Below are 23,621 nucleotides of genomic sequence, written 5' to 3' on the forward strand. Positions count from 1 at the left end.
TAGTATTAGCTCTAAGAAATATTTTCAGTGAACTACTGTTCTTTACAATAAGTCAATAAAGAGCAATATACCTTATCACCTTCATGTTCTCCTTCATCCTCTTCAGAATCAGACGCTGATGCAGAACCCACTTGGGAAGTATTTCTCCTTTTTGGTTCAGTCTCCCTCTTTGCTTCTCTTCTATCAAATTCCTTCCTCGATTTGTCTTCTTCCTTCTGACTCTCCTCATCTTTTTTCCCTTGTTTTTTGGGCTTTTCTTCCAGTCCTTTTTTCTTTGTCTTCTCCTCTTCATGAACACTAAAACACAGTAAATTATTTAAGCTTCATATTCATTATCTATACCCAATTTAAAAGAGAACCTAACTCTCAATTCAGGAAGATGTACTTTTTAGTTTTTATTATCAAATACTCCACCTGCACAAAGTTGGCTCACTCTTAGATCTTTCATTTCATAGGATCATAGGATAATTCAGGTTGGAAGGGGCCTCTGGAAGTCTCTTGTTCAATCCCTTGCTGGGGGTGGTTCAGACCAGGTTACTCAGGGCTTTCTCCAGTCTGGTCTTGAAAACCTCCAAGGATGGAGACTGGACAACCTCTTTGGGCAACCTGCCCCACTGCTTGACTGTCCTCAGAGTGAAAAAGTATTTCCCTATATCCAGTCTGATCCCCTCTTGTTTCAGTTTATGCCCGTTGCCTCTCATCCTCCCACCATGCACCGTTGTGACAAGCCTGGCTCCTTCTTCTTGATGAACTCCTTATAGGTATTGGAAGGTTGTTATTAGATCTCCCCCAAAGCCTTCTCTTCTCCAGGCTGAACAAGCCCAGTTCCCTCAGCCCCTCCTCATAGGACATGTGTTCCAGCCCTCTGACCAGCTTGGTGGCCCTCTGCTGAACTCGCTCCAGTTAGTCGGCATCTTTCTTGTATTGGGGGACCCAGGATTGTAGATGTGGTCTAACAAGTGCTGAATAGAAGGGGATAATCACTTCTCTCAATCTACTGCTGTGGTGGGTTGACTTTGGCTGGCTGCCAGGTGCCCACCAAGCTGCTCCCACCAAGCTGCTCTGTCACTCCCCTCCTCAGCAGGACAGGGGGAGAAAATAAGATGAAGAACTCATGGGTCGCGATAAAGCTGGTTTAATGAAAGAAAGCAAAGGCCGTGCCCAGACACGAAGCAAATAAAAAAAAAAAAAAAAAAAAAAAAAGATTTATTCTCTATTTCCCATCAGCAGGCCATGTCCAGCCACTTCCTGGGAAGTAGGGCCTCAGTACGCGTAGCGATTGCTTTGGAAGACAAATGCCTTAATAACAAATGCCCCTCCTCCCCCTCCTTTCTCTTAGCTTTTATTGCTGAGCACGACGTCATATGGTATGGAATATTCCTCCAACCTGTCTAGTTCCCTCTGGATGGCAGCTCTGCCCTCAAGTGTATTGACGGCACCCCCCCAATTTGCTGTCATCTGCAAACTCAAAGAGAGTGCACTCTGTCGCCTTCTCCAGGTCATTGATAAAGATGTTAAGCAGGACAGGTCCCAGGATAGACCCCTGCAGTATTCCACTTGTTACCAGCCTCCAGGTAGAAAACAACCTATTAACCCCTATCCTCTGAGCCCAATCATCCAACCACTTTTTTTACCCATCTGGTTGTCCACCCATCCTGACTGCAACATCCAACTTATACTGAGTACTACAAAGAAAATGCTGGGCAGGAACTCAGTAAGTCATGACGGCTCATCAAATGCAACCACTTGGTTTACAATGAAGACAGGCATTTTATATAAAAAGCCAACTCACATGTCGATCTCTGAAGGACAAGGTGGTTTCACCAATTTGGGTCTCCCTCTTGGTTTTGGAACCTTTACTTCAGTAGCTAATTATATAAAAAGAACAGGTTAGTCTACAGCCACCACTCGTTCCTTACCTAAAAGGATTGTTTCTCATGTCAACACAGAGAAGAAACACTTGAGTCAAACTTAGTAGGGTAAATACTCTATTTTAAAAACTTCAAATGTTGGAACTGTGTATCAAAGTTTAATCGAGATCCCTTTGAAAAATTAAAATCTCAACCAACACTTTGGTACTTTAAGATAGCACTCTAAGAGGTTTAAACCATCTGTTCCTGTGCCTTTTCCACCCAGTGCAGTCAGAATGGCCATGCCTCATGTTACACAGCTAATAAAAAAAACCCCAAGCCTGAAACAAGAGAATAATAAGTGGAATAATAAGACAATAATAAGTGTGTGTGGGGGGAAACTTAAGTAATTTAACAAGGCTAAGTGCCGGATCCTGCACTTGGGTCACAACAACCCCATGCAACGCTACAGGCTGGGGGAGGAGTGGCTGGAGAGCTGCTTGGCGGAAAAGGACCTGGGGGGCTTGGTTGACAGCTGCCTGAACATGAGCCAGCAGTGTGCTCAGGTGGCCAAGAGGGCCAATGGCATCCTGGCTTGTATCAGGAATAGTGTGGCCAGCAGGACCAGGGAGGTGATAGCGCCCCTGTACTTAGCACTGGTGAGGCCGCACCTCGAGTACTGTGTTCAGTTTTGGGCCCCTCACTACAAGAAAGACATTGAGGTGCTGGAGCGTGTCCAAAGAAGGGCAACGAGGCCGGTGAAGGGTCTAGAGAACAAGTCTTATGAGGAGCGGCTGAGGGAGCTGGGGTTGTTTAGCCTGGAGAAGAGGAGGCTGAGGGGAGACCTTATCGCTCTCTACAACTACCTGAAAGGAGGCTGTAGTGAGGTGGGGGTCGGTCTCTTCTCCCAGGCAGCAAGCAACAGGATGAGAGGAAATGGCCTCAAGTTGTGCCAGGGGAGATTTAGATTAGATATTAGGAAAAATTTCTTCACGGAGAGAGTGGTTAGGCATTGGAACAGACTGCCCAGGGAAGTGGTGCAATCACAGTCCCTGGAAGTGTTCAAAAAATGTGTGGATGCGGTGCTTAGGGACATGGTTTAGAGGTGGACCTGGCAGTTAGGTTAATGGTTGGACTCGATGATCTCAGAGGTCTTTTCCAACCTTAATGATTCTGTGATTCAATGATTCTGTAATTTAGTGTGCAAATCTAAACTCAGCCTATTTAGTAGTAGTAAAGAGCTTCATGGAGCTTCCATCCCTTTCCCTGAGAGTAAATCAGTGTCAAGAAATTCTACCACCACACTGAGGTATACAGCACAGTTCTACATTTTCTCAATTTCACCATGTTTCAGTGTTAAAGCGAGCTAAATAGTTTATCCACCTTCTTGATGTTTATACCCTTCAAATTCTGTAAAATGAAAATACTTAGTATGCTGCCATTATGGATTGAAATTTATGGAACATGCTTATCTGCTATCCCCAGTGAACATTCTGTTAGGAAAAAAACCTAACAGCCCAGTGTTTGAAGTGCTGCTGCTGTTAGTGTGGAGCACTGCTAAGCAAGAGATGCATGCATCATATTAACATGAGAGAATGCTGCACAGTACATCATCTGGTAACACATTTCCCATAGGGTGCCAAAGCATCTCTTGTAAAGGTCCTTTCCTGCTCTTATAGCTTGTATAAACACAATTCATTTGAAAGATCGATATAATCCCACACACATGAAAATATTAAAAATGTTCATTTAATAAATATAATGAAAGTGGGTGAAGTACTAAGGTAATACTTCATTTCCTCACATCTAGTCTTAAATAGTTTGCCTTGGGAGCTAACTATGGTTGCGCTTTCTAAAGTTATTTTCATACTACTACCAGATACAGGTGAGTATAAAGTATTAAATTATCTGTTTCCCAGACTAAATGCTCATATAGCGTATTTAAGTGCTCCAATAACTTTCCCCATGTTAGCAGTAAACAAATTTAAAACATTTCCTTCAAGAATGCTTGCAAACTTGCCATAAGAATTGCAATTAAATCATTGCTACTTTCACAAACAAGTACTGCAGAACTATTAGCAAAATCTTTTAAATTACATGCTGCTTCTAATAGCTATATTTTCTTCTCAGTTGTCTATCGGTCTACAGAGGTTTCCTTTAAACGTCTTTTCAGCAAAATCTCTCCAGCTCTTCACTTGTTTTTAGTGTCCTCTGAGCTCTTCCTATAGACAGTCTCCCTCCCCCCATTTTTTTAAAACTTGTTTTATGGATATTCTAACACAACTTAAGTACCATTTGTATACATCTTTGATTAATATAAACCTTTGTGAAGCCACAGTGAAACAGAGGTCTTATTGCATAGTCTGTAAGTTAGCAGAATCCTATGGCGGCTTTCCTAAAGGTGATACTTGCAAGGGAATACAATGATCCTCATTTCAGAGGACCCAGCATAACCATAAACATTTTAAGGCCCTTTATGTGCTAAATTGCTAAATACCTCAGGTTGCCATGTAGGATAGTTTAGATGTGTATATATATATTTATATATATATTTAAAAAAATTAAAAATTGGAAGTTTACATATTAGGAAATATTCTGTAATACTCCGGAGAACTGGGGGCAATAAATCCTCTGACCATCTCTATTAAGTTATTTTGTATGGGGAAAAATAAATAAAATTCCTTTTTGTTTAAAGTTACCTGCTGGTCTTCCTCTTTTAGGGCTTACTTTTGGAGTCACAGCCACTGCAGCTGCTACCACTGCAGTTTCCGCAGCTTCAGCTTGTTTTTCAACCTAATTTAAAGAAAGCAATTCACAAATTAAAACCATAGACCCTCTCCCCGTAAAGCAGCTATTTCTTATTTGCTTCCTAAAATATTGCATAAAATATATTTCTAAACCACTAAAACATAAAAAAAACCAAAACCTAGTTTAGTAGAGTAAGGATGCATAAAAAGCCCAATAGTTTCTGGATAAAAATTCATAAATATTTGGGACAAAGCACTCTGTTTATAAGGGGGAAAGTAAACCTTAAATGATTGTTGCAATGGTCACTGCAAACAACTTGGAGCAATATGCTGCAGTCATTCAGGTTTTATAACTCAGCGGAAGAAACCCCACTGCTAAAATCCAGAAGAAGGATGTGAAAAGTTTTCTAGTGCTGACTGGAGTGAAAGGAAGCTACAAGCTTGAATGCGCACGCTGCTGATGGCATGGTCCTGCAGTCAACACAAACTTCCTTTTCTTTTTCCAGCACAAAAAGAATATTGGATTCCATCTGCTACACTTCCAAGGGCATTAAGTTTGGTACTGGTACCAGTGTCAGAACTACAGTAAAAAACTGTTTGGCTTACTATTCAGGAACGCCTGAATGGAATACAAATCAGATCCTGAATAACTGCAGTTCACAGCTTGGCATGTTGACTTGAGCTCAATTGGTGTGTGGGGGTGTTGGGGGGGGGGGACACAGTCCTCTCAAGGAGAGAAGCTGGCATCACTAACTGCTTCAGTCTTCCAAACTTCATCTACTGCTGAATGTGCATCAACACACTGAGATTCTAGTCTTATTCCAGGTCAATGAATTTTAAAATAAGACTTATGTCTAAAATTCTTTATATGGCTATTAATGTTGCTTTATTATTTTTCTAGAACATCAGGTGAAGAGAGAGAGCTTGAAAATCCAAAGGAATCTCTTTGAAAAGAAATGATGCCACTGGAGTATTTTTTTTTTTTTTTTAATAAAAGTTATTAAGTTTTGCATTTGAAATCTACGGACCAAAAGTTTTAAAAATTTTATAAGCATAGTATTTTAATGTTAAATTTTGTGGAATAACAGCCCCTTTAATCTTCATTTGGAAAGTATTTAAATGCTTTGCTGATGGCTTTATCCAGTATTAATAAGCAATACACATCTCAAAATCACATTCGGAAAACAGGAGGCAGAGCTGTTGCATGTTTTAATCTGATTCCTGTATGTTTGTCCAGTTAATAGCAGGAAAGAGTGTAAATAGTTTTTCAACTGATTAATTGCTTCATTTTTATAAAACATACTCTCTTCCAGTCATACTGACCTGTTAGTGTGTAGTTTTTCAACACGTGTCAGGATGGCTTTTTACTGTGCTTTGTACGAGTTGGAAACATTGTTTTTATAGCGGTTAATGTTAAAGTTTAATTTCGTTCTTGTAAAGCATTGTACCAAGTGATGCTATGTACCAATTTATGCTGCGTGAATTCTCATAGTATGCTTTTGGTATTATAGATGTCATACTAGGAAAAAATCTGGTGTTTTCACTGAACCTGTTGATGATGCACATTGGTTAGAAAACAGTCTTGAATGCTTTTAAAAAAAAAAAAGAATCAACTTCTTTGTATGAGTTTAATTGTATAAATTAAGGCATTCATAAGGGCCATAACTGTTGGAACGTCTAAATCAAAGCTGTTAAGAACTTTTCCTTGGCATGAACTTGAGGGGTTTAGAACTTAGGTTTTCCAAAAAACAAAAACTTGTAAAGATTTCTGAAGGCAAAAAAGGAAGGAGACAGAGAAGTGCTACACTTGTAAAATCCCTCAGCCCTGCCCCCACTCTCGTGCAACACCCCCGCCTCCTTGCGCTCTCTCTCTTTCTCTCTGCCCCCATGGCCCCCCTCTCTGCCCCCTGTGCTCTCTGCCTTCCTCTGGTTGTCTTGGCCTTCTGAGCTGACATCACTCGAATAACTAGACTGATGTTGGAGGCCCACTGTTTGACCTTCGGTATGTTGCTATGTAGTTGTTAGGGTTGTAACTTTTGTTAGATGAAGCGCAACAAAGCGGGTGTTATAAAAAAACACATAACTGGCAGAAATGGCAGAAATAGCAGAACTAAACTTATACAAGAATATTTGCCTGGCGACTTGCTACACCAATCAACGAGCGACAGTTCAGAGCAGTCCAACAACAACTAAAGATGAAATAATCTGGAAGGTGCTCTCCACCTCATAAAACACATCCACCTCAGCCCGAAGGGGGGCATCGTGACTCTGCCTTTGGGGATGCCTGGGACCATGGCTCGTGGTGGCCAGAACAGACACCCTCAGCACCCTACTCCTCCCAACCTCTGACAACTGCTGCTCCTGTCAGCAAGGAAAGGGGAAGTAGAGATAGCCACTTTTCCTGTAACTTTGTAGTGTTCTTTGCATTAATAATCACTCTTTCACAGGGACAATAAATATCCACACTCCTTCACACGGAACCAATTATTGCATAGTAATCAATGCATGCATTTAGTCTGTCCAGACCTAAACAATGACATTACTAAAACTGCTGTCAGAAGTGGGATTCGAAGGAAGCTTTGGACTGTGAAAAGAGGATTGTACAGCTGTAGTGCATCCAACAAATGTCCACAATGCAGAGACCACCTACAGCTGCCAAATTCGTTTGCCCGAGTGTAATCTTGCAGATCTTGAGGGTGGGCGCTTGGGGGTAAGAGTCTGGCAGGAAGTGCGTTTAGTACTCCTACTTGAGGTAGGATAGCACAAACATCTTGAAACTTGTTCTAGCGTAAGAGCAAGGGAACCTGGGAAGTGACTCCTGAACCTCCAGTACCTGGATGGGATGAGGAATGGGTGCCTTTGGCTCAGTGCCTGGTTTGGATGCATCCTCCAGTGGCTTGGGAACTGAAACCCAAGCACACCAAGAGCCTGAAAGAACTGGCAACCCAACTGGGAAAAGGTTTTAATGCCTTGTACTGGGTCTGGCTGGGCTGGAGTTAATTTTCTTCATAGCAGCCCTTATGGTGCTGTGCTTTACATTTGTGACCAAAACAGTGTTGATAACACACCGATATTTTAGCTATTGCTTAACAGTGCTTGCACAGCATCGAGGCCTTCTCTGTTTTTCACACTGCCCACCCCCACCCCACCCCCCAGGGAGTGGGCAAGAGGTTGGGAAGAGACACAGCCGTGACAGCTGACCCAAATTGACCAAAGGGAAATTCCATGCTGTATAACGTCATGCTCAGCAATAAAAACGGGGGGGGGACGACACCTTTCCAACGTAGCCATTGCTTGGGGCATCAGTCTACCCATGGGAAGTTGTATTGGGTTTGCGTGGCAAGGTTTTGGTAGCGGGGGGGGGGGGGGGCGCTACAGGGGTGGCTAGAAGCTTCCCCTGTGTCCGATAGAGCCAATGCCAGCCGGCTCCAAGATGGACCCACTGCTGGCCAAGGTCAAGCCAATCAGCGATGGTGGTAGCGCCTCTGTGATAACATACTTAAGAAGGGGGGAAAAAAACCACCCAAGAACTGCGCAACTGCAGCCGGAGAGAGGAGTGAGAATATGTGAGAGGAACAGCCCTGCAGACACCAAGGTCAGTGAAGAAGGAGGGAGAGGAGGTGCTCCAGGCGCCGGAGCAGAGATTCCCCTGCAGCCCATGGTGAAGACCGTGGTGAGGCAGGCTGTCCCCCTGCAGCCCAATGAGGTTAACGGTGGAGCAGATATCCACCTGCAGCCCGTGGAGGACCCCACGCCGGAGCAGGTGGATGTGCCCAAAGGAGGCTGTGACCCCGTGGAGAGTCTGTGCTGGAGCAGGCTCCTGGCAAGACCTGTGAACCCGTGGAGAGAGAGGAGCCCACGCTGGAGCAGGTTTGCTGGCAGGACTTGTGACCCCGTGGGGGACCCATGCTGGAGCAGTCCGTTCCTGAAGGAATGCACCCCGTGGAAGGGACCCACGCTGGAGCAGTTCGTGAAGAACTGCAGCCTGTGGGAAGGACTCACGTTGGAGAAGTTCGTGGAGAGCTGCCTCCCGTGGGAGAGACCCCATGCTGGAGCAGGGGAAGAGTGTGAGGAGTCCTCCCCCTGAGGAGGAAGGAGTGGCAGAGACAACGTGTGATGAACTGACTGTTTTGATTGGTAATAAATTAAGCTAATTTCCCCAAGTCATGTCTGTGTTGCCTGTGACGGTAATTGCTGAATGATCTCCCTGTCCTTATCTCGACCCACGAGCCTTGCGTTATATTTTCTCTCCCCTGTCCAGCTGAGGAGGGTAGTGATAGAGTGGCTTTGGTGGGCACCTGGCATCCAGCCAGGGTCAACCCACCACAGAAGTGGTAAGTGATTGCCTTTGCATCGTGTGTTTTTTTTTTCCTTTCTTTCCTTCATCTATTAAACTGTCTTTATCTCGACCGACAAGTTCTTTCTCAGTTTTGCTCTTCCAATTCTCTTCCCCATCTCTCAGAGGGGAGGGGGAGTTGAGTGAGCAGCTGGTGGGTGCTTTGCTGCTGGCTGGGGTCAACCCACCCCATGCTTACAAGGAAATGATGAAAAATGCACCACACTGATGTACGGGTGTGCCTTTGCATGCTGGTCTCTTTTAGAATGGAGTTGTAAAGGCCAGCTGCGGGTGTGAGAAGCAGAGCGCCGAGCAGCCGCTCTAGAGCGCAGTAATGGCTTACTTAGCTGGAGTTGCCCCCTTAGTCCAATCTAGGCAATGGAAAAGGAAGGGAACAGAATGATTAATGCAAACGTGGCGGGAGGGGGGGGGGAAATGACAGTGCCAGGGATCATGGTGGCCCATCCACCTCTGGGGGTACATTGGAAGAAGAGGAAGAAACTGAAAACATATTATCTTTGCATAGTGCTGATTTCTGAGACTGTACTGGGTCCGGCTGGGATGGAGTTAACTTTCCCCATAGCAGCCCTCATAGTGCTGTGCTTTGTATTTGTAGCTAGAAAGGGGTTGGGAGGGGACATAGCCAGGACAGATGACCCAAACTGACCAAAGGGATATTCCATGCCATATGATGTCATACATAGCAGTAGAAGCTAAGAGAAAGGAGGAGGGAGGGGGCATTTGTTATTGGGGCATTTGTTATTAAGGCATTTCTCTTCCGAAGCTTCCTGAGGCCCTACTTCCCAGGAAGTGGCTGGACATGGCCTGCTGATGGGAAATAGAGAATAAATCTTTTTTTTTTTTTTGCTTTGTTTCTGGGCATGGCCTTTGCTTTCTTTCATTAAACCACCTTTATCTCGACTCACTAGTTTTTCATCGTTTTTTCTCCCTGTCTTGCTGAGGAGGGGGAGTGACAGAGCACCTTGGTGGGCACCTGGCGGCCAGCCAAGTTCAATCCACCACAGAGACCTAAGGGCTGATTTTAAGCGGGGAGTATACAAAAACCTCTTAAATGTTACCTTCCATCCTTTGAGGAAGCCTGTACTTCCGCCTTTTCTCTAACAGTGTTAAGTTTATCATGCATACTACCGTCTGTTGCATTAGAAGGAATATCAGAGTATCAGCTTTTGCCATCTGCGTGCCACTTAACTGAACGTGTATCACAACTGGACAGGGTAACATAAAGGAATTTGTTATTTGAGAAGAAAAGGCTTTTATACTCTTAATCATCCAGATTAATTGTTAGCTCTTATTAGTAAAGTAGAACGATGTTGAAAGCTTCCCAATTGTCTTTACTAAAACTCCTTTCCAATAACTTAAGACAGTTTTTAAAAAAGCATATGAGAGAAGAACGCCTGAAGCACAAGGAAGTGAGGCTCCTTTGACCAGATACCCTTAAAGGAACAGACACTCTCCTTCCACATACCCCTATAGACACACATTCGATACCTCAACTACCTGGTCTCTTAGAGGAAGAGTCAGTAGTAGGACTGCTACAGGCATCACCTCAGTCGGTGCCAGTGGCAACCCAAATGGTACACCGACAGCAATATCGGACCAAAAGGGATTTGCTCAGTCCCATATACAGTCTTATCAAAGAGCTTGAAAGTCAAGGGGTGGTTACTTGAACCCATTCATCCTTCAACAGCGCCATCTGGCCGGCATGAAAACCCAACAGGGAGATCAACCATAGACTACTGAGGTTTGAAAGAAGTAATGCCACCCTTGAGTGCAGCATATCTAGCAGATATATTGAGTGCAGCATATCTAGCAGATATGCTAGAACTACAGTATGAACCCGAAGCGAAGAATGCTGCCTGGAATGAGACCATTGACAATAGTTAACGTGTTTTTTCTCAATTCCCCTGACACCTGAGTGTAAATGACAGTTTGCCTATACTGGGAAAGGCGTATAATACACCTGGAACTGTCTGCCGCAAGGATGGAAGCATAGCCCCATGTGGTAGGTTGACCTTGGCTGGCTGCCAGATGCCCACTCAGCCACTCTCTCGCTACCTCTCCTCAACAGAACTGGGGGGGAAAACAAGATGAAAAAGCTTGTGGGTTGAGACAAAGACACTTACTAATCACTGCCACGGGCAAAACAGACTCAACTTGGGGAAAATGAATTTAATTTATTGACAATTAAAATAGATTTGGATGGTGAGAAACAAACACAAAAATTAAAACAACACCTTCCCTCCCGCTCCCCCTCTTCTCCCAGGCTCAACTTCACTCCTTCATTCCCAGCTCCTCTACCTCCCCTTCCCTCCCCTCCCCTCCCCCCTCCCCCCCTCCCCCCCCCCCCGAGCAGCGCAGGGAGGATGGGGAACGGGAGGTTCATAGAATCATAGAATCATTAAGGTTGGAAAAGACCCTTAAGATCATCGAGTCTAACCGTTAACCTATCACTGCCAAGTCCACCACTAAACCATGTCCTCGAGCACCACGTCTACCCTTCTTATAAATACCTCCAGGGATGGAGACTCAACCACTTCCCTGGGCAGCCTGTTCCAATGCCTGACCACCCTTTCGGTGAAGAAGTTTTTCCTAATATCCAACCTAAACTTCCCCTGGCACAGCTTGAGGCCGTAAACAGCCGTAAACATTCATTGCAGTAAACGTTCATAGCAGTTCCTCTCTGCCACGCCTCCCTCCTCACACTTTTCCCCTGCTCCAGCATGGGTCCTCTCCATGGGCTGCAGACCTTCAGGAAAAAAATCTGCTCCAACATGGATTCTCCGTGGGCCACAGTTCCTGCCAGGAGAACCTGATCCTGCATGGGCTCCTCCATGGGCTGCAGTTCCTGTGAGGAAAACCTGTTCCAGCGTGGGCACTCCACGGGCCGCAGTTCCTTCAGGAAATATCCACCTGCTCTGGCGTGGTCCTCTCCATGTGCTGCAGGGATATATCTGCTCCACTGTGGTCTCTTCCACAGGCTGCAGGGGAATATCTTCTCTGGTGCCCGGAGCACCTCCTCCCCCTCTTTCTTCACTGACCTTGGTATTTGCAGTGTTGTTTCTCACACTTTTTTTTCCCTCACTCCTCTCACAATGCCATGTGGTGTTTTACCCTTTCTTACGTGTTTTCACAGAGGCGCCACCAGCTTCACTGATTGGCTCAGCTTTGGCCTGCAGTGGGTCTGTTGCCAAGCTGACTGGAACTGGCTGTGTCTGGCACAGGGCAGCCCCTTGCCTCTCCTCACAGAGACCACCCCTGTAGCCCCCCCCCCAAAACCTTGCCATGTAAACCCAATACACCCCACCATCTGTCACGGACTTATACAAAAGGTTTTGAAAGAGGGCAACGCCCCAGATCACTTACAGTACATTGATGACATCATAGTATGGGGAAACACCACCCAAGAGGGGTATAGCAAAGACAAACAGATCACTGAAATTTTACTAAATGCAGGATTTGCGATCAAGAGGAATAAGGACCTGCACCAAGAAATACATTTTCTGGGTGTCAAACGGCAAGATAGGTGCCATCTCATTCCTATTGACATGATTGACAAGATTGTGGCAATGGCACCACCAACCAAAAAAAAAGGAAACACAAATGTTTCTTGGAATGGTAGTATTTTGGCAAATGCACATCTGCAGATACAGTCAGCTTGTGAACCCACTGTACCAAGTCACCAGAAAAGAGAACTCATTTGAGTGGGGAACCGAGCAACGACAAGCCTTTGACCAGGTAAAACAAGAAGCAGCACATGCGGTTGCCCTGGGGCCCATCAGAACCAGTCCAAATGTCCAAAACGTACTATACACATCAGCAGGGGACAAAACAAGCCAGTGAAGTTTATGGCAGAAAGCACTAGGAGAGACCAGAGGAAGACCCTTTGGATTCTGGAGCCAAGGCTACCAAGCTGCTGACAAAAACTATATCCCGACGGAAAAAGAAATGTTAGCCGCCTATGAGGGAATGTGGGCAGCATCTGAAGCGGTGGGGACAGAATCACAACTGCTGCTGGCACCTCAGCTACCAGTATTTCACTGGATGCTGAAAGGAGAAATGCCCTCAACTCATCATGTGGCAAGTGCTACCTGGAGTAAACGGACAGCCCTGATTACCCAGTGGGCTCAGAGACGTCCAGGCCTGATAGAAGAGCTGACGGAATGGCCTGAAAAATCGTGATTTTGGGGTCTCACCCAGGGTGTTACCACATGCTCAAGAAGCCTCAGGATATGACAAGCTATCTGAAGAAGAGTGCCAATATGCCCTGTTCACTGACAGCTCTTGACAAATTATTGGCAATCAGAGAAGATAGAAACCTGCCATTTGGAATCCTGTCCAACAGGTGATAAAAACGGATGAAGGTGAAGGACAATTGAGTCAGTTCGCTGAAGTCCAAGCCATAAGAATGGCCATCGATGTAGCATTACAGAGGAATAGCCTAGGTTATACCTGTATACTGACTCCTGGATGGTGACCAACGCCCTCTGGGACTAGTTCACACAGCGGAAACAGAGGAAGTGGCAGAGACAAGGAAAACCTATTTGGATGGCTAACTTGAGGGAAAACATCGCACAGGATTTGGAAAAACTTCACGTGCCAGTGTGACAAGTTGATGCGTGTACTGGGTCTGGCTGGGATGGAGTTAATTTTCTTCATAGCAGCCCCTATGGTGCTGCGCTTTACATTTGTGACCAGAACAGTGTTGATAACACATTGATGTTTTAGTTATTGCTGAACAGTGCTTACACGGTGTCAAGGCCTTCTCTGTTTCTCACTCTGGCTCCCGCACGGAGTAGGCGGGGGGTGGACAAGAGGCTGGGAGGGGACACAGCCAGGACAGCTGACCTGAATTGACCAAAGAGTTATTCCATACCATATAACGACATGCTCAGCAATAAAAGGCAGGGGGCGGGGGGAAGGGGGGAGGAAGTCTTTCTAAAGTAGCCATTGCTTGGGAACTGGCTGGGCATCAGTCTGCTGGTGGTGAGTGATTGCTTTTGCATCACCTTTTTTTTTTTTTTTTAACTTTCTCCCCCTGGCCCTTATTAAACTATCTTCTTCTCGACCCACAAGTTTTCTCACTTTGGCCCTTCCAATTATCTCCCCCATCTTTTCTTGGGGGTGGGGGTGGGGGAAGTGAGCAAGCAACTGGGTAGGGGCTTACCTGCCAGCTGGGGTCAACCCACCACAGTCCTTTTTGGCACCCAACGTGGGGCTTGAGGGGTTTGAGATAACAACAGATTTGACCACAGCATGCTAGATGGAATTTACATTTGTTATACCTGTTTAGCCATTGCTTGACAAGTTGTTACTGTCGCTGGTCATGATGTTGACTTAATTGTTCTCGACACTGGTTTATTTGTTCCCTTAGCTGCTCCATGGCATACTTCCTCTCTTGCCGTACATCAAATTTGAGGGCTTGTTAAAGGCTGGTTTTGGCTTCTGCAGTTTTCTGTGCTGTTTATCACTTTGTTGTGTTTTGCCTGGCAGAGTTATGATAAAAGCACTGGCCTTGAGCCTAATCAGGTATTTAGGCCCTGCATTGCTGCTGTCCCAGTACTTTGGGAACCATCTGGTGGAGAGAATTAACAATTACACCTTTTTCCTCTTTGCCGAGAGCCAATTTGTGGAGGAAACAAAAAATGGCACCTTCCCCTTCTTCTCCTGTGGGGTAGATGTTTTCTGCCTTGTTACAATGGCTCTTCAGTTTCTTGAACATCCTTGGGTAATCAGAATGCTCATATTGGCGTGTGTCAATGTCGTGGTTTAACCCCGGCCGGCAACTAAGCACCACACAGCCGCTCGCTCGCTCCCCCTCCAGTGAGATGGGGAGAGAATCGGAAGGGTAAAAGTAAGAAAACTTGTGAGTTGAGATAAAGACAGTTTAATAGGTAAAGCAAAAGCCACGCGCGCAAGCAAAGCAAAACAAGGCATTCATTCACTCGTTCCCATCGGCAGGCAGGTGTTTAGGGCCAGCTCCAGGAAAGCAGGGCTCCATCACGTGTAATGGTTACTTGGGAAGACAAACACCATCACTCCAAACATCCCCCTCTTCCTTCTTCTTCCCCACAGCTTTTATTGCTGAGCATGATGTCATATGGTATGGAATAACCCTTTGGTCAGTTGGGGTCAGCTGTCCCGGCTGTGTCCCCTCCCAACTTCTTGTGCACCCCCCAGCCTACTCACTGGTGGGGTGGTGTAAGTGTGGTGGGTTGACCCTGGCTGAATGCCAGGTGCCCACCAAAGCCATTCTATCACTCCCCCTCCTCAGCTGGACAGGGGAGAGAAAATATAACGAAAGCCTCGTGGGTCGAGATAAGGACAGGGAGATCACTCACCAATTACCGTCAGGGGCAAAACAGACATGAATTGGGGAAATTCATTTAATTTATTGCAAATAAAATCAGAGTAGGGTAATGAGAAATAAAAACTAAATCTTAAAACACCTTCTCGCCACCCCTCCCTTCTTCCCAGGCTCAACTTCACTCCCGAATTCTCTACCTCCCCCCCCCCCCCCCCCCCCGAGCGGCACAGGGGGACGGGGAACGGGGGTTGCAGTCAGTTCATCACACGTTGTCTCTGCCACTCCTTCCTCCTCAGGGGGAGGACTCCTCACACTCTTCCCCTGCTCCAGCATGGGGTCTCTCCCACGGGAGGCAGCTCTCCACGAACTTCTCCAACGTGAGCCCTTCCCACAGGCTGCAGTTCTTCACGAACTGCTCCAGCGTGGGTCCCTTCCACGGGGTGCATTCCTTCAGGAACGGACTGCTCCAGCATGGGTCCCCCACGGGGTCACAAGTCCTGCCAGCAAACCTGCTCCAGCGTGGGCTCCTCTCTCTCCACGGGTTCACAGGTCTTGCCAGGAGCCTGCTCCAGCACAGACTCTCCACGGGGTCACAGCCTCCTTTGGGCACATCCACCTGCTCCGGCGTGGGGTCCTCCACGGGCTGCAGGTGGATATCTGCTCCACCGTTAACCTCATTGGGCTGCAGGGGGACAGCCTGCCTCACCACGGTCTTCACCACGGGCTGCAGGGGAATCTCTGCTCCGGCGCCTGGAGCACCTCCTCTCCCTCCTTCTTCACTGACCTTGGTGTCTGCAGGGCTGTTCCTCTCACATATTCCCTCCTCTCTTCTGACTGCTTCTGGTGTTGTGCAGGTTTGGGGTTTTTTCCCCCTTCTTAAATATGTTATCGCAGAGACGCTACCACCGTCGCTGATTGGCTCGGCCTTGGCCAGCGGCGGGTCCATCTTGGAGCCGGCTGGCGTTCGCTCTATCGGACACAGGGGAAGCTTCTAGCAGCTTCTCACAGAAGCCACCCCTGTAGCGCCCCCCCCCGCTACCAAAACCTTGCCGCGCAAACCCAATACATTAAGAAGCAGAAAAGGCCTTGATGCTGTGTAAGCACTGCTCAGCAGTAACTAAAACATCCCTGTATTATCAAGACTGTTTTCAGCACAAATCCAAAGCATAACCCCATACAAGCTACTATGAAGAAAATTAACTCTATGCCAGCCAAAATTAGTACAGTCAAGAATCTGTTTCCAGCTTTTCTGGAAAAAGCAAAGTTAACCAACTATTTAGGAATATCACACAGGGATGTGCCCCGGTGCAGTCTGATCATGGGTGGCAAGGTGCGTGGGAGAATATGGGCAGGTAGCTAGAGCGGTTTTCAGCTCCGATGGTCTGGGACTTCACTCCCGAACAAGTGCGGAATCCTGATGAAGTAACAGAACACTTGAAAAAAGGATGCCCTGGCTATGCCAAAGAGGCACAACTTCTCGCACTGTGCTGGGGCCTGGCCTATGCCTACTGAGCCACTGTTCAGCACCCTCAAGGGGGCAAAGAGGGTCTCTGGATCTGAAGACATACAAACGGACACTGTGGCTAAACCAGAGACCCAACCCTCAACTGTCGCTCCCATAGTCAAGAAGGAACAATGGAAAGGGAAGTCAACTCGGTTAGCGAGGGAGAAAGAAGCTTCTCCTAAGAGGGAGCAGGAGAGGAAAAATCAGAAGAGGCAGCCTGTTCTGCAGCAGAGCAGTCACAAGAACAGGAGGGGGAAGAGACAGAAATCATAAACGAGTCAGAAACCACCCGGTCCCTATCCCTGAGTGAGCTGTGAGATATGCAGAAAGATTTCGGCCGTCATCCAGGCGAGCAAATTATCACCTGGTTGCTCCGATGATGGGATACTGGGGCCAACAGTCAGGAATTAGAGGGCAAGGAAGCCCAGCAGCTGGGATCCTTCACTAGGGACCAGAGTATCGACAAAGGAATCGGAAGAGGGGCAACAATCCACAGCCTCTGGAGGCAGCTCCTGTTGAGCGTGAAGGCAAGGTATCCCCTCAAGGAAGATCTTGTAAACTACCGAGGCAAGTGGACCACCACTGAGGGAAGTATCCAGTACCTGAGGGAATAAGCAGCAGTGGAGGTGATATGCCAATACCCTGGTGATAATGGATTGGACAGACATTGAGGCACCAACTGTGGCTAGACTGGCCTGCCTTTCTCTTCTCAAGGAAAAGGGTACTGTGGGCGCACGCCTCACGCCACTCTGTGGTTCTATCTGCGCGACCACAGGGAGGACATGAGGAAGTGGGACAGTGCACCTACCTCGAACCTAGAAGATCAGGTGAGTGGCTTGCAAGGGAAAGGGTCCATCCAGGAAGATTACTGCTCCGGTTGCTGTTGAGCAATTCCCCAGGCAGAGTAGAAGGGCTGATCCTCCTTCTGATCCTAATGAAGGGACTTCTGGTTTGCAGTTACAGGAGTCAGGTAATGAATACTTGACCAGGAATAGAAGGGCCCTGCCTCTGGCCAGGTGGAGGAAAGGGACAATCGGGTTTATTGACCTGTATGGATTTGATGGCCTGGCACGTCGGACCCACGGGAGTATAAGGCTCTGGTGGACACCAGTGCACAGCGTGCCCTAATGCCATCAGGGTACAAGGGGGCAGAACCCAACTGGATTTCTGGAGTGACAGGGGGATCCCAACAGTTGTCTGCATTGGAGGCTGGGGTGAGCCTAACAGGGTACAAGTGGCAGAAGCATCCTACTGTGACCGGCCTGGAGTCTCCGTGCATCCTTGGCATAGGCTACCTCAGGAGTGGGTACTTCAAAGACCCAAAAGGGTACCAGTGCGCCTTTGGTGTAGCTGCCGTGGGTACAGAGAAGATTAAACAGGTGTCTACCTTTCACGGCCTCTTGGAGGATCTCTCCGTTGTGGGCTTGCTGTGGGTCGAAGAACAGCAGGTGTCGATTGCTACCATGACGGCGCACCGGCAGCAATATCGCACCAACCAAGACTCCCTGGTTCCCATCCATGAGGTTTTTTTGCCATCGACTGGAGAACCAAGGAGTGATCAGCAAGATGCGCTCACCCTTTAATAGTCCCATATGGCCAGTGCGAAAGTCTGACGGAGGGTGGAGTCTGACAGTGGACTACAGTGGCCTGAACAAAGTCACGCTGTCGTTGAGTGCTGCCATACCGGACATGCTAGAACTTCAATATGAACTGCAGTCAAAGGTGGCCAAGTGGTATGCCTCAACTGATATTGCCAATGCGTTTTCCTCGATCACTTTGGCAGCAGAGTGCAGGCCACAGTTTGCTTTCATGTGGTGGAGGGGTGTCCAGTACACCTGGAATCGACTGCCCCAGGGGTGGAAGCACAGCCGTACCATTTGCCATGGACTGATCCAGACTGCACTGGAACAGGGTGCAGCCCCTCAACACCTGCAATACATCGATGACATCATCGTGTGGCACAACACGGCAGAGGAAGCGTTTGTGTTTCCTTCTGAAAGCTGGTTTTGCCGTAAAACAAAGCAAGGTCAAGGGACCTGCACAGGAGATCCATTTTTTAGGAATAAAATGGCAAGATGGGCATTGTCAGATCCCAATGGATGTGATCAATAAGATAACAGCTATGTCCCCACCAGATAACAAAAAAGAAACACAAGCTTTCTTAGGCGTTGTGGGTTTCTGGAGAATGCATATTCCAGGTTACAGATTGTGAGCCCTCTCTATCGAGTGACCTGAAAGAAGAACAGTTTTGGATGGGGCCCTGAGCAGGGACAAGCCTTTGAACAGATTAAACAGGAAATTGTTCATGCGGTAGCCCTTGGGACAGTCCGGACAGGACAAGCTGTGAGAAACGTGCTTTACAGCGCAGCCGGGGAGCATGGCTCCACCTGGAGCCTCTGGCGGAAAGCACCTGGAGAGACTCGAGGTCGACCTCTAGGGTTTTGGAGATGAGGACATAGAGGATCTGAGGCCTGCTACACCCTGACTGAAAAAGAGATACTAGCAGCATATGAAGGGAGTTCGAGCCCATGTCCCACAGTGCCCATGTCCCAAAGAGATGCCACTGAAGAACAAATCAGCAACCATCAAGTGGATCAAGCTACTCAGATTGCCACAATCAACAAAGACCTGGACTGGGAACATAAAGGGGAACTATTTGTAGCTCTATGAAGCTCGTGAAACATCAGGACATATAGGATGAGATGTCACCTATAGCTGGCCAAGAGACCAAGGGGTGGACTTGTCTAAAGATTCTATTATACAAATAACAAAGGACTGAAATTTGTGCATTAGTGAAAAAACTAAACAACAAAAAATATTGAGGCATGGAAGATGACATTTAAAGCACCGATTTGGAGATGCGTGGCAAGTAGACTGCAAGTAGACTACATTGGACCTTTGTGCAGGACTACTAGGGGGCATTGATAGGTCCTAGCCATGGTAGAAATGACTACAGACTGGCTGGAGACTTACCCAGTGACCTATGTCACTGCTAAAAGCACAGTAGTAGGTCTCGAAAAACAAATTTTGTGGAGACATGGTACACCTGAAAGAATTGAGTCTGACAATGGCTGTCATTTCAAAAATGAAATGATAAAGTTAGGAACAGCTGAACATGGAATTGACTGGATATACCGTATTCCCTATTATCCCCAGGCCTTGGGAAAGGTAGAATGGCATAATGGACTCCTGAAAATCATGCTACAGGCCCGGGGAAAAGGGGATATGAGAAATTGGGATGTTCATTTGGCAGAAGCCACTTGGCTTGTAAACACTGGAGAGGCATCATCCCAACCAGGCCCAGGCCAGGCTAGACCTGTGTTACCTCCCTAAGTCCGACTCTCCCCTTTTAGATTGGAGGCTTGAGACATAGCTGATCAAGATGGTTATATTTACTGATTAAGCAACACACCTTTAAAAAGCTAATAATACCTTAGCTGGCTAACAAACTCACCACTATTATTAGTAACATTAGTACACAATTATATCACTGCAAGTAATATTGAGTTGCGATTCCATTGCTTATTAGTAGTATCATTATTGATACACAGTTATATTACTATAAAGAAAACTTATAAAACACACACATAAGTGCTATTAAGTTGCAATTCTATTGCCTTTCCTCCTGCACTCAGTAGTAAGGCACAAGCCTGTCCCTCCATACAAGTTTATTCCTTCTTACTCCATCCTCCCACACCAAGTCTTCTGGACATAAGCCTGATGGAGAGTCCAGCAGGTTGTCCAAGGGGGTTCCCTCCAGTGTCCTGGGGAGCTTGGCTCTGCAGGTCAGCTTCACCACCATCTGTAGGCCTCTGCACTTCTACCGTTGCAAAATCCCTCAGTTCTTTGTCCTCCGCCTGATTTTATACCTTATTCCCCATTTTTCTTTTCCTGAACACACCTTTTAACCACCCCTGCAACCTCCTTTTCTCCACCCAAACACGTCCCAAACAAACAACCCACCCCTAATTACTTTTTCCTCATTGGTCCCAGTTCTGTTACATCTGTACCCAAATTCGGTGTTTCCGACATTGTTACGTAGGCAATTTCGGCCTAATATGGTATTACAGTATTACTGATACAGTTACCTAGATGAAGGTGGCCTTGCATCCCAAGGCTCCTGTACTGGGTCTGGCTGGGATGGAGTTAATTTTCTTCATAGCAGCTTGTATGGTGCTGTGTTTTAGATTTGTGACCAAAACAATGCTGATAACACACCAATGTTTTAGCTATTGCTGAACATTGGTTGCACAGCGTCAGGGCCTTCTCTGTGTCTCACTCTGCCCGCCCCCCCCCCCCCCAGTGAACAGATAGGGATGCGCAAGAGGTTGGGAGGGAACGCAACCAGGACAGCTGACCCGAACTAACCAAAGAGATATTCCATGCTATATAATGTCATGCTCAGTAATAAAACGGAGAAGAGAGGGGTTTAGGTAGGTTAGCCATCTTTTGCTCAGGAACTGTCTGGGCATCAGTCTACCCATGGGAGGTGGTGAGTGATTGCCTTTGCATCACTTGTTTTGTTTTCTTCCTCTCTTCTTCCACTTCTCCTTTGCTTATTAATTTTTATCGCAACCCATGAGTTTTCTTGCTTTTACTCTTCTTTTCCTCTTCCCCTGTCCCACTGGGGGTGAGGAGTGAGTGAGCGGCTGTGTGGTGCTTAGCTGCCTACTGGGGTTAACCCACAACAACTCCCTTCTGACTCTATGGTCCATGCTGGTTATATTTTGTTTCCATTATATGCTTTTTGGATAGAATTATCTTACTTTAGCCTTGATAGCCCTACCTACTCCTAATTAATTAGGCTAAGTGCCGGGTCCTGCACTTCGGTCACAACAACCCCATGCAACGCTACAGGCTGGGGGAGGAGTGGCTGGAGAGCTGTCTGGCGGAAAAGGACCTGGGGGTGTTGGTTGACAGCCGGCTGAACATGAGCCAGCAGTGTGCTCAGGTGGCCAAGAGGGCCAATGGCATCCTGGCCTGTATCAGGAATAGTGTGGCCAGCAGGACCTGGGAGGTGATAGTGCCCCTGTACTCGGCACTGGTGAGGCCGCACCTCGAGTACTGTGTTCACTTTTGGGCCCCTCACTCCAAGAAGGACATTGAGGTGCTGGAGCATGTCCAGAGGAGGGCAATGAAGTTGGTGAAGGGTCTAGAGCACAAGTCTTATGAGGAGCGGCTGAGGGAGCTGGGATTGTTTAGTGTGGAGAAGAGGAGGCTGAGGGGAGACCTTATTGCTCTCTACAACTACCTGAAAGGAGGCTGTAGTGAGGTGGGGGTCGGTCTCTTCTCCCAGGCAGCAAGCAACAGGATGAGAGGAAATGGCCTCAAGTTGTGCCGGGGAGATTTAGATTAGATATTAGGAAAAATTTCTTCACCGAAAGGGTGGTCAGGCATTGGAACAGGCTGCCCAGGGAAGTGGCCGAGTCGCCATCCCTGGAGGTATTTATAGAACAGATAGATGCGGTGCTCGAGGACATGGTATAGATGGACTTGGCAGTGATAGGTTAACGGCTGGACTCGATGATCTTAAGGGTCTTTTCCAACCTTGACGATTCTATGATTCTATGATTCTATAAGCGCAAGCTAGTTCAAGCTAGTTTTGAAGGACAGGGAGATCACTCACCAATTACCATCATGGGCAAAACAGACTCAACTTGGGGAAAAATAATTTAATCTGTTGCCAATTAAAAATAGAGTAGGATGGTGAGAAACAAAGACAAAACTGAAAACACCTCCCCCCACTTCTTCCCAGACTCAACTTCACTCCTTTGTTCCCGACTCTTCTACCTCCTGCCCCCACGAGCAGTGCAGGGAGGGTGGTAGGGAATGGGGGGTTGCGGTCAGTTCGTAACAGTTCGTCTCTGCCGCTCCTTCCTCACACTTTTCCCTTGCTCCAGCGTGGATCCTTTCCACAGGGTATAGTCCTTCAGCAACAGACTGCTCCATCATGGGTTCCCCACGGGCTGGTTGTCCTGCTCTGGCGTTGTTTTCTCAGCATTTACCACCCTTAAATATGTTTTTGCAGAGGCGCTGTAAAGTCATCTGAGTGGTTCAGTATTGGTGCGCAGTCAGTCCATTTTGTCTGTTGCTGAGCTGTCTGGAACTGGCTATGACCAGCACAGGGCAGTCCATGACCTCCTCCTACACAGGTCATCCCTGCAGCCTGCCCCTGCTACCAAAACCTTGCCAATTATGCCCAATACATCTCTCCAACCCTTCCCCTATCCGCTAACCCCTCCAATCCCAACCCTCACCCCAACCCCAAATCCTCCAAGCCCACCCTTACCCTACCCACCAACCCCTAGCCTAACCTCCAAGTCCTTTAACCCCCAAACATACCCCAACTGCCAACCCATCCAAGCCCAAAACTTCCACTAATAGCCAACCTCAACTCTTCCTCTACCCACCAACCTCTTCCAAGCCCTGACACATCCCCTAACTGCCAACCCTTCCCCTACCCATGAAGGACTTCAAAGCCCAACCCATCTAAACTCATCAACCCCTCCAAGCCCAACTCTTACCTTGCCAGCAAATCCCTCAAGCCCAACTCTTACTCTGCCTGACAACCCCTCCAAATCCAAACCCTCAAAGCCAACCCTTATCCTGTCTACCCATCCCTCCAATCCCAACCCCTACCCTATACACCAAGCCCTCCAAGCTCAACTCATATCCAGACAGTTAAGCCCTCAAAGACCTGCCCTTAAACCTAGCTGCTCGCCCCTCTAAGCTCAACCCCTCCAGGCCCATCCCTTAACCCTAAGTACCAAGCACTCTAAGCCCAAACCTTACCCTATCCACCAACCCCCTCTCAGCCCAACCTCTAGTCTAAACCCCAACTCCTCTAACTGCCAACATC

The 23,621-nt window shown here is 47.3% G+C and overlaps 2 protein-coding genes across 4 annotated transcripts in view; one reads left to right on the top strand and one right to left on the bottom strand.

Moving 5' to 3' along the window:
- Nucleotides 1–7,839, top strand: part of LOC104009745 (lens epithelium-derived growth factor) — an 88,842-nt gene extending 81,003 nt beyond the window's left edge. For all 3 annotated transcript variants that reach the window (XM_087770916.1, XM_087770915.1, XM_087770921.1), the window contains one exon: nt 5,499–7,839. Coding sequence is in view for 1 of the 3 variants with exons in the window: in XM_087770915.1 (XP_087627041.1) it covers nt 5,499–5,547 (49 nt within the window). In the remaining 2 variants the exon portion in view is untranslated. The remainder of the gene's footprint in view (nt 1–5,498) is intronic.
- Nucleotides 1–23,621, bottom strand: part of LOC148054099 (lens epithelium-derived growth factor-like) — a 29,432-nt gene that overhangs the window by 1,311 nt on the left and 4,500 nt on the right. Inside the window, exons 4-6 of the mRNA XM_087770922.1 lie at nt 4,550–4,643; nt 1,793–1,868; nt 72–297 (exon numbers count right to left, since the gene is read on the bottom strand). Of these exons, the coding sequence (XP_087627048.1) occupies nt 72–297; nt 1,793–1,868; nt 4,550–4,643 (396 nt within the window). The remainder of the gene's footprint in view (nt 1–71; nt 298–1,792; nt 1,869–4,549; nt 4,644–23,621) is intronic.

This window comes from Nipponia nippon, unplaced genomic scaffold (genome assembly GCF_047370975.1).
Source record: "Nipponia nippon isolate SJK-2023a ecotype South Korea unplaced genomic scaffold, ASM4737097v1 scaffold_34, whole genome shotgun sequence".
Classification (NCBI taxonomy): domain Eukaryota; kingdom Metazoa; phylum Chordata; class Aves; order Pelecaniformes; family Threskiornithidae; genus Nipponia; species Nipponia nippon.